The 13,118-nt window shown below is 40.9% G+C and overlaps 1 protein-coding gene across 1 annotated transcript in view; it reads right to left on the bottom strand.

The window, feature by feature from the left end:
* Positions 1–1,494: 1,494 nt before the first annotated feature.
* The window catches only part of si:dkey-234i14.6 (uncharacterized), a 36,752-nt gene continuing 25,128 nt past the window's right edge, over positions 1,495–13,118 (bottom strand). The window contains exons 2-5 of the mRNA XM_060927012.1: positions 12,080–12,256; positions 10,124–10,339; positions 4,845–5,058; positions 1,495–2,318 (exon numbers count right to left, since the gene is read on the bottom strand). Coding sequence (XP_060782995.1) covers positions 2,140–2,318; positions 4,845–5,058; positions 10,124–10,339; positions 12,080–12,256 — 786 coding nt within the window. The 3' untranslated portion in view covers positions 1,495–2,139. The remainder of the gene's footprint in view (positions 2,319–4,844; positions 5,059–10,123; positions 10,340–12,079; positions 12,257–13,118) is intronic.

Here is a 13,118-nt window from a genome sequence, read left to right as displayed (position 1 = left end):
AAAGCCAACAACGTCTTTTTTGTCTACTTAAGCTAGCCAAATTCAATGTTGACAAAACCATGATGACTCTTTTTTATAGATCCTACATTGAATCAGTTTTATCATTTTCTATATCTTGTTGGTTTAATAACCTCAGTGCGAAAGCCAAAAACTCCCTCGCCAAAATTGTGAAGGTCAGTGGCAAAATCATAGGTGCCCAGCAGAGCAGCCTCACTGACCTGTACAAGAAAGCCACCTTGAGGAAGGCTGAGTCTATTTTATCTGTCACTGCCCACCTTCTCCACTCTGAATTCCAGCTACTTCCATCTGGTTCACGCTTGAGGTTCCCCTCTGTCAAAACCAACAGATTTAGATTTTCATTTGTCCCCAGTGCCATTTCCCTGTTAAACTCAGATCCTCACTGATCACTTGACTTGATCTCTGGTGTTGTTTATGGCATTTTATGGTGTGATGATGATTTTATTTTATTATGATTTTTTTAATTTTCTTTTAATCTTTTAACTTTTTAATGACCAATTGCACTTTATGGTCTGTCCTGTTATGTGTTGTCTATATGTGTTTATGTTGTCTTGCTGCACACTCAGGCCAAGTTTACATTAGACCGTATCTGTCTCATTTTCTTCGCGGATGCACTGTCCGTTTACATTAAAACGCCTGGAAACGCCGGGAAACGGGAATCCGCCAGGGTCCACGTATTCAATCCAGATCGTGTCTGGTCCGGTGCTGTGTAAACATTGAGAATACGCGGATACGCTGTACTGAGCTCTAGCTGGCGTCGTCATTGGACAACGTCACTGTGACATCCACCTTCCTGATTCGCTGGCGTTGGTCATGTGACGCGACTGCTGAAAAACGGCGCGGACTTCTGCCTTGTATCACCTTTCATTAAAGAGTATAAAAGTATGAAAATACTGCAAATACTGATGCAAATACTGCCCATTGTGTAGTTATGATTGTCTTTAGGCTTGCCATCCTTCCACTTGCAAGTGGTAAGTGACGCGCATGCCCGACATGCACTGAGATCACACACACAGCGGCTCAGTCCCAAATCACTGCTTGTGCACTTCACTCGCGTGCTCTGTGAGCTGCGCAGGGCCGGAGTGCGCACCCTCCAGAGGGCACTCGCTGTTCAGGGCGGAGTGATTTGGAGCGCAGGATGCCTGCGGAGCCGAGCGTATCCGTGTATTGGCGTTGCTGTGTGCACGCGAATCGTTTTAAAAATGTTAATCTGATGATCCGCTGATACGGTCTAATGTAAACCCCACCTCAATCGCCCCTTTTGGGGACAATAAAGTTGATTAAAGATGTATAATTTATTGATGTACAAATCTTACCAAATGCACCTTTTAAGCGTTTTCAAATAATCACGTTAAATGTTACTGCTTACTACGAACATCATTTTAACCTCCAATTTTCTCCATCTCCCCAACCAAAAACACTGCACCCATGAATACAAGATGCATGATTCATTTTTATTAACAAACATTACAAATCTATACGATCCAATTTATACATACAAAATATTCTAAACAATGGAAATGTATCCATTTGTGGTTTCTTAACTATCTGCCAGGCACTTCTGTACAATATCAAGCCAACAGAAATTCAGTTACTGATTGATTTATGATCCAATTCATGTGATTAATTTTTGGCCTGAGTGATCATGATAGAAAGCAGAAAGCAGAGCTGAAATGGTGTAGATCTGAAAACGTCAAGCTTTGAAATTACAAGCATCAGTGCAATCAACAGCATGGTGATTAAAAAAAAAGAATAAACACATTCATAAGGTCAATTTGAGAAGATGTGGTACCTAGTACTAAATACAGTCAAGTACTGTGTGTGTGAACTTAAGTTTAAAACTTAATATTAAGTTTTAGATCACATTATCCTCCACTTTAATACCACAGATATTTTTCTGTTCCACACAACACACTTATTGTTGAATGCAAGGAAATTTTCACTTCAGTCTTCACAGAGCTAAAGCTTTTACACAAACTTTGGTTCCCTTTGAGCGCTTACATCAATTCTTATTACAACGAAAGCATGACAATACACTTCACTTAAACCATGACATTGATAAGCTTTTAGAGACAACACTGTTTCCCCGGCATCTAACTCTCGCACATCTCACACATCCATTCATTCAAACATCGTTGCAGCCAATCCAGTTTGTCTGAAGCTCTCGGCCACATGTTTGGAGTGCTGGATTTTGGCTGAAAGAGCTTCAAACACATCGTTCTGATCCTGAGCAGTGGCAGTTCTGTAGATAAACAGTCCCAAAGACTCCAAGCCCCTCATGCCAAGGTTCACCCCGCAACCTTTCAGAAAATAACATTAGTTACACGAACTGTCCTAACATAAGTAAAAAAAAAAATACTCACAGTACTGTCCATAAGTAGAAAGTTGTCTGTCATATTTTATTCACCAGTCATTGTTTCATTGTGACATGATTATCAGTACTACAAAGCTTTCTCATTTATTTCGGTAGCATCTACTGCACTGTATGTACATAATACTGAACACATCTAACAACTTAATTCCTAACTCATCTCATCTCATTATCTCTAGCCGCTTTATCCTTCTATAGGGTCGCAGGCAAGCTGGAGCCTATCCCAGCTGACTACGGGCGAAAGGCGGGGTACACCCTGGACAAGTCGCCAGGTCATCACAGGGCTGACACATAGACACAGACAACCATTCACACTCACATTCACACCTACGGTCAATTTAGAGTCACCAGTTAACCTAACCTGCATGTCTTTGGACTGTGGGGGAAACCGGAGCACCCGGAGGAAACCCACGCGGACACGGGGAGAACATGCAAACTCCGCACAGAAAGGCCCTCGCCGGCCCCGGGGCTCGAACCCAGGACTTTCTTGCTGTGAGGCGACAGCGCTAACCACTACACCACCGTGCCGCCCTAATTCCTAACTACTTTCTTGAACTGATATGAAGTGTATAATACAGGGTGCTAACATCATACACATTTTTGATATTCTTATATATTATATGTGACAGTATAATATCTCAAAGTTAATAGTATATGTAACAGTCTACATATAATATAACTGTATCTAACAGTTAGTAATATAGCTGAAAGTTATTACTACATCTGAAGTATGTATATGTGCCAGTTAGTAATATATCTGAAGGTTAGTAGTAGCAAATGTAGTAGCATATGTGATTGCATATCTGAGAGTTAGTAATATATATGACATTATTCTATCCACATTCACTGGATATGAGCAATCGCGTGCGCTCTGATTGGCTACTCTGCTACTAGGATATCAGGTCATATACTGTGAGTAGAGAAAAACAAAATAGCAGAGCGTGTCGAAATAAAACTCTACTCGAAAACAAAACCCCAAAAAATACAAAAAAGCAACAAAATATGGAATAAAAGTATTTGATGCTAAGAATGTATATATTTTTTTTATTTTTCAAGAATTATTCTTATATGTGGATATAATAAAACAGTTATTCCACTCAAGCTTGTCGTACATGGCTTATAGCCGCTATCAGCTCATGTATTACTTGATTTTGTGGAATAACTGTTAAGTATATCCATCCAGCCATTATTCGTAACCGCTTATCCTGTGCAGGGTGGCAGGCAAGCTGAAGCCTATCCCAGCTGACTATGGGCAAGAGGCAGGGTACACCCTGGACAAGTCACCAAATCATTGCAGGGCTGACACATAGAGACAACCATTCACACTCACATTCACACCTACGGTCAATTTAGAGCCACCAATCAGCCTAACCTGCATGTCTTTGAATTGTGGGGGAAACCGGAGCACCCGGAGGAAACCCACGCAGACACGGGAAGAACATGCAAACTCCGCACAGAAAGGCCCCAGTCGGCCACTGGGCTCAAACCCAGAACTTTCTTGCTGTGAGGTGACAGTGCTAGCCACTACACCACCGTGCTGCCCCTGTTAAGTATATCCATCCATCCATTATCCGTAGCCGCTTATTCTGTACAGGGTCGGGGGCAAGCTGGAGCTGATCTCAGCTGACTATGGGTGAGAGGCGGGGTACACCCTGGACAAGTTGCCAGATCATCACGGGGCTGACACACAGAGACACACAACCATTCACATTCACACCTACGGTTAATTTAAAGCCACCAATCAACCTAACCTGCATGTCTTTGGACTGTGGGGGAAACCGGAGCATCCGGAGGAAACCCACGCAGACATGGGGAGAACATGCAAACTCCACACCCTGGACAAGTTGCCAGATCATCACGGGGCTGACACACAGAGACACACAAACATTCACATCTACGGTCAATTTAGAGTCACCAATCAACCTAACCTGCATGTCTTTGGACTGTGGGGGAAACCGGACAAGTTGCCAGATCATCACAGGGCTGACACACAGAGACACACAACCATTCACATTCACACCTACGGTCAATTTAAAGCCACCAATCAACCTAACCTGCATGTCTTTGGACTGTGGGGGAAACCGGAGCATCTGGAGGAAACCCACGCAGACACGGGTAGAACATGCAAACTCCGCACAGAAAGGCCCCTGTCAGCTACTGGGCTTGAACCCAGAACATTCTTGCTGTGAGGCGACAGTGCTAACCACTACACCACTGCGCTGCCCTGTTAAGTATGTCTGGGGCTAAATCTGGAGTGGGATGTTCAACAAGCACAATTGGGTATGATGGTGAGGTGTCCAAATACTTATGGCCATATAGTGTACATCTGACAGACAGAAGGAAATATGCCAGATAATCAGTATTTCTGACAGTAGTAGTGTATCTGGCAATTGGAAGTATATTTTACAGTTAGAGGTTGATCCGAATCTGAGTGGACAACGGGAAACAAACTTACCTGTATCAAAGTTTAGCATGCGGGCTGCCTCCCCCTCCACGGTGACAGCCACATTGTCACCCTCAATGTAGGCTGCACTGATGCGTCGGTGAGACAGCATGATCTCGAAAAGCCTGCGGCTGCACTGCATCCGGTGCAGAGTCAGCTCACTCACCCGGGGCTCAATATCTGTCTTATAAGCGTTAAAGGATTGGTGAAAGATGTTCTTCATTATCTGAGATGAAAGAAAAATCATTGGAGAGAAAATCATTAAAGACGTGTGTGAATGTGTGTCTCGTTAACAAAAACCTCCAGGCTTCACAGGGTCTAATGACACCGATGTTCGGTAGAAAGCGTAAACATGTAAAATATGGACATTTAGAAGAAAAAAATCAACTTGGATTGTGTTTATTGAGCTATAAACCAAAAACACTTCTCCATGTTTACACGAGCCAACATAAAGAAGTAAGTCACATCATTGCCCCTGTCATCCTCCTGTGGTGTCTTAGTAACGGCTCCCTATCCTCCACACACACACACACACACACACTCCCTTGCTGTAACCAGGTAACAGCATGTGTTTCTTTGAATGACGTACTCTGTCACACGATCGGCTTTGAACTGTGGTGCCACTGTCTTAATAAACCTCCTCACACTGTCTCACTCTCCATCTCTCTCTCTCCTTCTCCCTCAGTACTTCTCTTCTACAATTTTTTCCTTCAACTCTTTCGAGTGAAACAGCCCTGACCTGTGTTCTTTTGTACTCTCTGCTTCCTTTTCGTTCTGCAGCCACACACACTCCATCCATGAATGCGTATCCTATGGACCTGTGTCTTGTCTCAGCAAGATGGAATGTTCTTGCTTCTTGTCCTCAATTGACTCATCCCCAACTGTTTTTCCCCCGTTAGTGCTGCATTCAGCAATGCTTTAGCAGCAGTGAGAGAAAGCAACTGACTTGCACTTTAAATTTAAACCGCCATCGAGTATTTGTAAAGATACTAACTTGTGCAGCTTGTAATCTACATGTCTAATAGACAGAAAAGTAGCAGGTTAATATCAAATAACTGCAAGCAAATTGATGCACAACAACTGGAGTCGTTGCACTTCTCTCTACTTTGGTGCGGCTCATTTTTTCAGCGTGCTTTCTTTCTCTGCATCAGATACCTGAAGGATCAGATGACCATGTGTGAGAAATGCCTTACCAAAGCACCAGACTTTTTTTTTTTTTAATTGAAATCCCTACTGTACAGGATAGAGCACAAGGAAATCTGACATTTGATGCAGTCTGTAATTTCTCAAACGAGGCCGATAATAAAATAAGTCCCATTCAAACTGTATCACTTTCTCAGGGTAATATATGGAATATTATCTATTATCATTTTTTTTCAAGCAGCTTTCGGTTCCTCTAAAGCTAAGATTTTGTATCTAATATGGTTATAATTAGAGTATTACATCAATACTTTATTAACACAAAACTTCTGTGTGTGAAAATATAAAACAAGTCTTTGTAACTAATTAACCCCGCCGACAGTAGTCGGAGGGGTTATTATTTTCACCTGCGTCAGTCTGTGTGTGTGTGTATCTGTCTGTCTGTCTGTGTGTCTGCAAGATATCTCAAGAACCAATGGATCGATTTGGACCAAATTTTGTACGTGTTGCCAATCACCCAGGAAGGAAACCATTAAATTTTGGAGGTCAAAGGTCAAGGTCATGGCAGAACTTCGAAATTTTCGCCCAATGTATTTTAATAGGGAAAAGGCGGGGTTTGCACTCGTTAGAGTGTCCCTGTCTAGTTATAAATAGCAATTTAATCAGCCAGCAAATCACACTATTTTTCTTTCTTTCTTTCTTTCTTTCTTTCTTTCTTTCCTTTTAGCGGCTCATTCATAGACTGTATGGAGACTAAGGCTACATCCACACGACAACGGCAACGAGATTTAAAAAAAAAAAAAAATCGCGTCCACATGGGCAACGGATCAGTAAAATATCAGGTACATATGGCAACGCAACACTTGCTGAAAACGATGCAATACACATGCCACACCTCTAGGTGCGCTGTAAGACGGTCCCATCTGAGACACCAGAACAATAGAAGAAGTAAGGACGCATGCGCATAAACTATTATGCGCGAGACTTCATATTAGCCACAGTCAGAAAAATCTGTTCGTAAAATTACATTATAATGACCAAATACAATGAAAAGTATTTTTCCAGTCTCACCTGTGAAAGGTAATCCCATGTGATCTCGTTTGGACGGCAAATCTGTTGGTACAGTTAAACGCAGCACATGAATGAGGCATCTTTATTCTCCACTTTGACCTATCCAATATGGCGGCGAGGATGACGTATGATTCTACGCGGAAGGCGGCGTCTTTAATGGTCCGGAATAAATTGAACGCTACACGTTGATGGATTAATTTGTTCTTCTACGCCCTTTTTGAGGAATGTATTGTAGGACTTAAACCAACATCTGAAGAGGTGAGATCGCTCCTTTTTTTCCCCTATTTTTGCTGGCGGGATTGACTCTGCCCTAAGGGCTATTCTCTCTCTCTCTCTCTCTCTCTTTGCACCATTACACAATAAATATTCACAGTGAAAATATTTTGTAAGCGCGTTTCATGAACCAAATTATAGGATTTGTTGACAACTCGCATCGAGTTCGTTACACTTCTACCCGGCGTGAAGCACATGTGGTTGTGACGTCATCGTAAACAAATCCGTTCTACTCATCCAGACGACTTCGCAACGGCGCCGTTGCCAGATCTTTCCACTCTGGAACCCGTTCTCAAAAGATTTCGTTTTGGGGCACCCAAAACGCCGAAACGATAAACAATTTTATCAGATTCACCTGAATCCGTTGCCGTGTGGACAGGGCCTAAGTGATATGATCCATAGCAACTACAACCCCAATTCCAAAAAAGTTGGGACATTGTGTAAACTGTAAATAAAAACAGAATGTGATAATTTGCAAATCATGGACACCCTATATTTCATTGAAAATAGTACAAAGACAACATATCAAATGTTGAAACTGAGAAATTTGATTGTTTTGTGAAAAATATATGCTCATTTTGAATTTGATGACAGCAACACATTTCAAAAAAGTTGGGACAGGGGCATGTTTACCACTGTGTCACATCACCTCTACTTTTAAAAACACTCTGTAGCTGTTTGGGAACTGAGGAGACCAATTGCTGTAGTTTTGAAAGAGAACTGTTGTCCCATTCTTGCCTGATATACAATTTCAGTTGCCCAACAGTTTGGGGTCTCCTTTGTCGTATTTTGTGCTTCATAATGCGTCAAATATTTCAAATGGGAGACAGGTCTGGACTGCAGGCAGGCCAGTTTAGCACCCAGACTCTTTTAATATGGAGCCATGCAGTTTTAATATGCGCAAAAAGCGGTTTGGCATTGTCTTGCTGAAAGAAGGAAGACCTTCCCTGAAAAAGATTTTGTCTGGATGGCAGCATATTGCTCTAAAACATGTATATATCATTCAGCATTAATGATGCCTTCCCAGGTGTACAAGCTACCCATGTCATATGCACTAATGCCCCCATACCATCACAGACGCTGGCTTTTGAATTGCACACTGATAACAAGCCAGATGGTCCCTCTCCTCTTTAGCCTGGAGGACGTGGTGTCCATGATATCTAAAAAGGATTTCTACTTTTGATTCGTCAGACCTCAGGACAATTTTCTACCTCGCCTCAGTCCATTGTAAAAGAGCTCGGGCCCAGAGCAGGTGGTGGTGCTTCTGGATATTGTTTATATTTGGTTTTAACTTGCATTTGTGGATGCAGTAATGAACTGTTTTCACAGACGATGGTTTTCTGAAGCCCATACAGTGATTTCCACTACAGACACATGTCTGCTTTTAATGCAGTGTCTCCTGAGGGCCTGAAGATCACAGGCATCCAATGTCAGTTTTCAGCCTTGTCTCTTGCATACAGAGATTTCTCCAGATTCTCTGAATCTTTTAATGATATTATGTACCATAGATGATGTTATCCCCAAATTCTTTGCAATTTTACATTGAGCAACGTTAAATTGTTGCACTGTTTGCCCATGCAGTCTTTCAGAGTGGTGAACCACTCCCCATCTTTACTTCTGAGAGACTCCGCCTCTCTGGGATGCTCTTTTTATACCCAATCATGTTACTGACCTGTTGCCAATTAATCAAATTAGTTTTGGGGTTTTTTAGCATTACATAACTTTTTCTGTCTTTTGTTGCCCCGTCCCAACTTTTTTGAAATGTGTTGCTGACATCAAATTCAAAATGAGCATATATTTTTCAAAAAAACAATCAAATTTCTCAGTTTCAACATCTGACATGTTGTCTTTGTACTATTTTCAACAAAATATAGGGTTTCCATGATTTGCAAATCTTCACATTCTATTTTTATTTACAATTTCAAAGCGTCCCAACTTTTTTGGAATTGGAGTTGTAGTTGTTATGGATCAGATCACTTCGTCTCCATACAGTCTGTGAAGGAGCTGCTAAAAGGAAAAAAAAGGAGAAAGAAACGAAAGCCAATAAAAACAGTGTGATTTGCAGGCTGATTAAATTGGTATTTATTATTAGTTACAAGGACTCGTTTTATATTTTCACACACAGAAGTTTTGTTTTAATAATTGTAAATACCAATTTAATCAGCCTGCAAATCACACTATTTTTATTGGCTTTCTTTTCTTTCTTTCTTTCTTTCTTTCTTTCTTTCTTTCTTTGTTTTCCCTTTTAGCAGCTCTTTCATAGACTGCATGGAGACAAAGTGATCTGATCCATAGCAACTAAATTGAATCTTTTCCAGTTCCATTATTTTAGGACTGCCAGATGTATTTACTCTGGATGCATGCAGATTGGACCGGAATGATCAGACCATTGATGAATTCTTGGCATTGCTGATCCATCAAGACAGATAAAATCACAGAGACTAGCCACTGTAAAAGATGTGAATTTCCCCACTCAAAGTTGTAACATACAGTAATACCATCCAAATATACTGTACATAGCTAAAGATATTTTAGGATAACTGTGACTATAATATTGATGTGTAAAGGATCTGAAAATTTACACCACCCCTAACTGAGACAGTGATCTTTATTTCAGTATGGATTTTTCCCTAAAATGTGACTTGTGGCACAGGGGATGAGGATGGTTTGGGGGCTGAAGATGTGATTTTTTTTTTAATATCATAATCATGAAATAGTGGAAAAACTGAACTGAAATCCTGTGGCATGCAAAAGATGCTTTAAAAACCTGTGAAACCGAAGCAGAGTGTTATTTATAGGTTTATTACTGAGGAGTTGGCCGTGTGACGCAGGAAACGCAGCATTTTTGAGTCTGCAGACGTGCAGGCGAGGGCCATGTATCGGTTCCGATATGTTCCATAGATCTTGAGGTGAAAACCAGGCTTGGATGAGGTTGATGAGTTGCGAGGTTCTTTAACAGCGTCAATGCCGTATGCTGACAGGTCAAAGTACAGGTTATGAGCCCTGATCTCTGGTGTGGGGACCTATAGAGAAGAGGCAAAATATACAGTATTGTCATTTCTTATTGCCACAAAAAAAAACCCCAAAAATCTACAACTTACCAACCAGCAGAAATAATCCAACATTTAATAAATATGCCCTTTCCTTCCTTCACAAGCATTTTGTGAATTCAGGACAACAGAAATGGTCCGATGTTTTCCGCTGTACTGTACTTTGTTCTCCACATGTCATTTCATGTCAGTATAACGTAAGTGCAATTTAAATCAAATCACAAATGGCTTCATACATTGATTCACCAGCATTCGTACAATTGGAAAGAAAAGGAAAATGGCACAGAATGTTTTTTATTATGAATGAAAGGTCAAGCTTTGTCTCTTCTATTTCTGGCAGAGGCTGTGCGTAGTCTAAACAAGGGGCCATTACTCTTTCCTAACTTAATCACACCTTAATTGGTCGTGGTTTACACTGATGCAATGAGGCTTGGAGATCTGAGTGCTGGATCACGGTTTCTATGCAAGGCAGAATCCATTTGATGAGCAATTACTAACTCACAGAATCACAGTGCAGTACGACCCAGTGAGGTCACATAAGGAAATGATCATGATTTCAGCTGGAATGAAGACTTGGAAATGAGACGTTGAGTCTCTGGCCTCAGATAACTCTAATCTCCCTTCATGTGCATACACACACAAGTCAATCTCTTGTAAAATCAAATGTAGTGTTACACAATGTTTAAACAATATAGAGACTGTAACCTTCAAAACACTGACTGAATAGACTTGTTCCAGCCAATTCCCAGAGATTCAGTGTGTATCGTCGTGTGGGAGTGTATGCACATGAAGGCCAGCGCAGACCTTTCCTTGAACTTGTCTTCTTCCTATGTGTCACTGTATGCCAATGACTATTAATCAACTTCTATTTATATCTCAGTCAGTTCTGGCTCACTGGCAGCAGCTGGAGAGTGTACTGAGGTTGTTTTCTGGCTAAAAAGCCTTTAGGCATCTAATATTCAAAGACCCAACGAGTCCAAAGATCCAGTGCCACCAGTAATGCCAGACGGGTTTGATGTTATAAACAGCAAGGTATCAAATGAGTCGATGATGTGTTGTCTGTCGTCTCTGTGGCTTTGCTGGAAATGCAGAGCGGTCGCTAAGATTTCAGAAATGAATAAACAAACTACAGAAAATTACATCTACGATATATCTTATGTTCATTCATCTCATATCAGATTGTTCCCTTTGCTAGGCCTTTGTTTTTCATCATGTACGATGTCTCAGCAGAAGCTTTGATGTGGAAATTTCATTGGTAATATGTAAAAAAAAAAAAAGGCACATTTGTGACAGCCCTAGTAGCTTCCAGATACACTGCAAGATAAGCACAAGCTCCTGCACAGAATTCATGTTTAAATAAATGGCAGGGCCAGCCAACAGCTGCGAAGCTAAAATAATGATGATAATAATGCACTAATGTTAAACTGATCCAAGAGGAAGGGAGATCATTGTACAAAAACATGAAGAGGTTGAAACAAATAACTAATCAGATATTATTACAGGCCACATGGAAATACTTAATGTAATTTTACTGTGCTTGTTAGTAAAATTGTTAGTCCATTTCTTTAAAATGTGGTACAAAAAACTTTTAAAAAAGCATGGTGATCTCTTTTGAAAAACCAGGCTCTAAAGATCACGTTTATGCTTCTTATACCAGTGTATTCTTTCCCTGCATCCACCATCACTAATGAGTTAAGCATCTTTATGACTGACCTGTCTTTGGTCCAGTCTCTCTATCGTGGCATTAGCTCCATATGCATGACAGGACTCTACGATGTACTCCGAACTGATTCCCAATACAGAGCAGGAGTCGCCACAGGAGCCATCGGCCACTACAATAACCCGAGGCCATTCACCACTGGGGATCCTCCTCAGATATTCATCTGTGAACTAAAGACAGAGCAAGACAGATGTTTTCATTTAGTGTGTTTTGGGGTTTGATGTGTATGTGCCTGCTGAGGGATTGAGGGATTAGAGCTCAAGCTGCTTTATAAGAAGCTTTTTAAAGTGATTTATAAGCATTTCAGAACCAATATGATTTATCTTTAAGAACAATGATGCATTTGGTGTTTAAACAGGTTTTAAGGCAGAGCTACATCTCTCCACCTATCATATCAACATTGGAAGTAGAATTTCTTAGTTTTATGAAATAAGTAAGTAAATAAATAAAAAACAACCAATTTCATGGGAATTTTATGGACAACAAATGTCAAATTTCCTGAATATGATAATACAATATACATGCGAATACCATTTAATTATCCATCCATCTATCCATTATCTGTAGCCACTTATCCTGGTCTACAGGGGCGAGGCAAGCTGGAGCCTATCCCAGCTGACTATGGGCGAGAGGCGGGGTACACCCTGGACAAGTCGCCAGATCATTGCAGGGCTGACACAGAGACACACAAGCACTCACATTCACACCTACAGTCAATTTAGAGTCACCAGTTAACCTGACCTGCATGTCTTTGGACTGTGGGGGAAACCGGAGCAAACCTACGTGGACACGGGGAGAACATGCAAACTCTGCACAGAAAGGCCTTCGCTGGTCGCTGGGCTCGAACCCAGGACCTTCTTGCTGTGAGGTGACAGTGCTAACCACTACACCACCATGCTGCCAATTTTATTATTATTATTATTATTATTATTATTATTATTATAATACTACAATTAAGATTATTATTAAGTATTTGAAATGTACTTAGGATAATTAATAATTATTATCTCCACATTCACTGGATATGAACAA

The sequence above is a fragment of the Neoarius graeffei genome, chromosome 8, assembly GCF_027579695.1.
Source record: "Neoarius graeffei isolate fNeoGra1 chromosome 8, fNeoGra1.pri, whole genome shotgun sequence".
NCBI lineage: Eukaryota > Metazoa > Chordata > Actinopteri > Siluriformes > Ariidae > Neoarius > Neoarius graeffei.
Note: the sequence above shows the minus strand (reverse complement) of the source record. Positions and strands in the feature narration are given on the sequence as shown.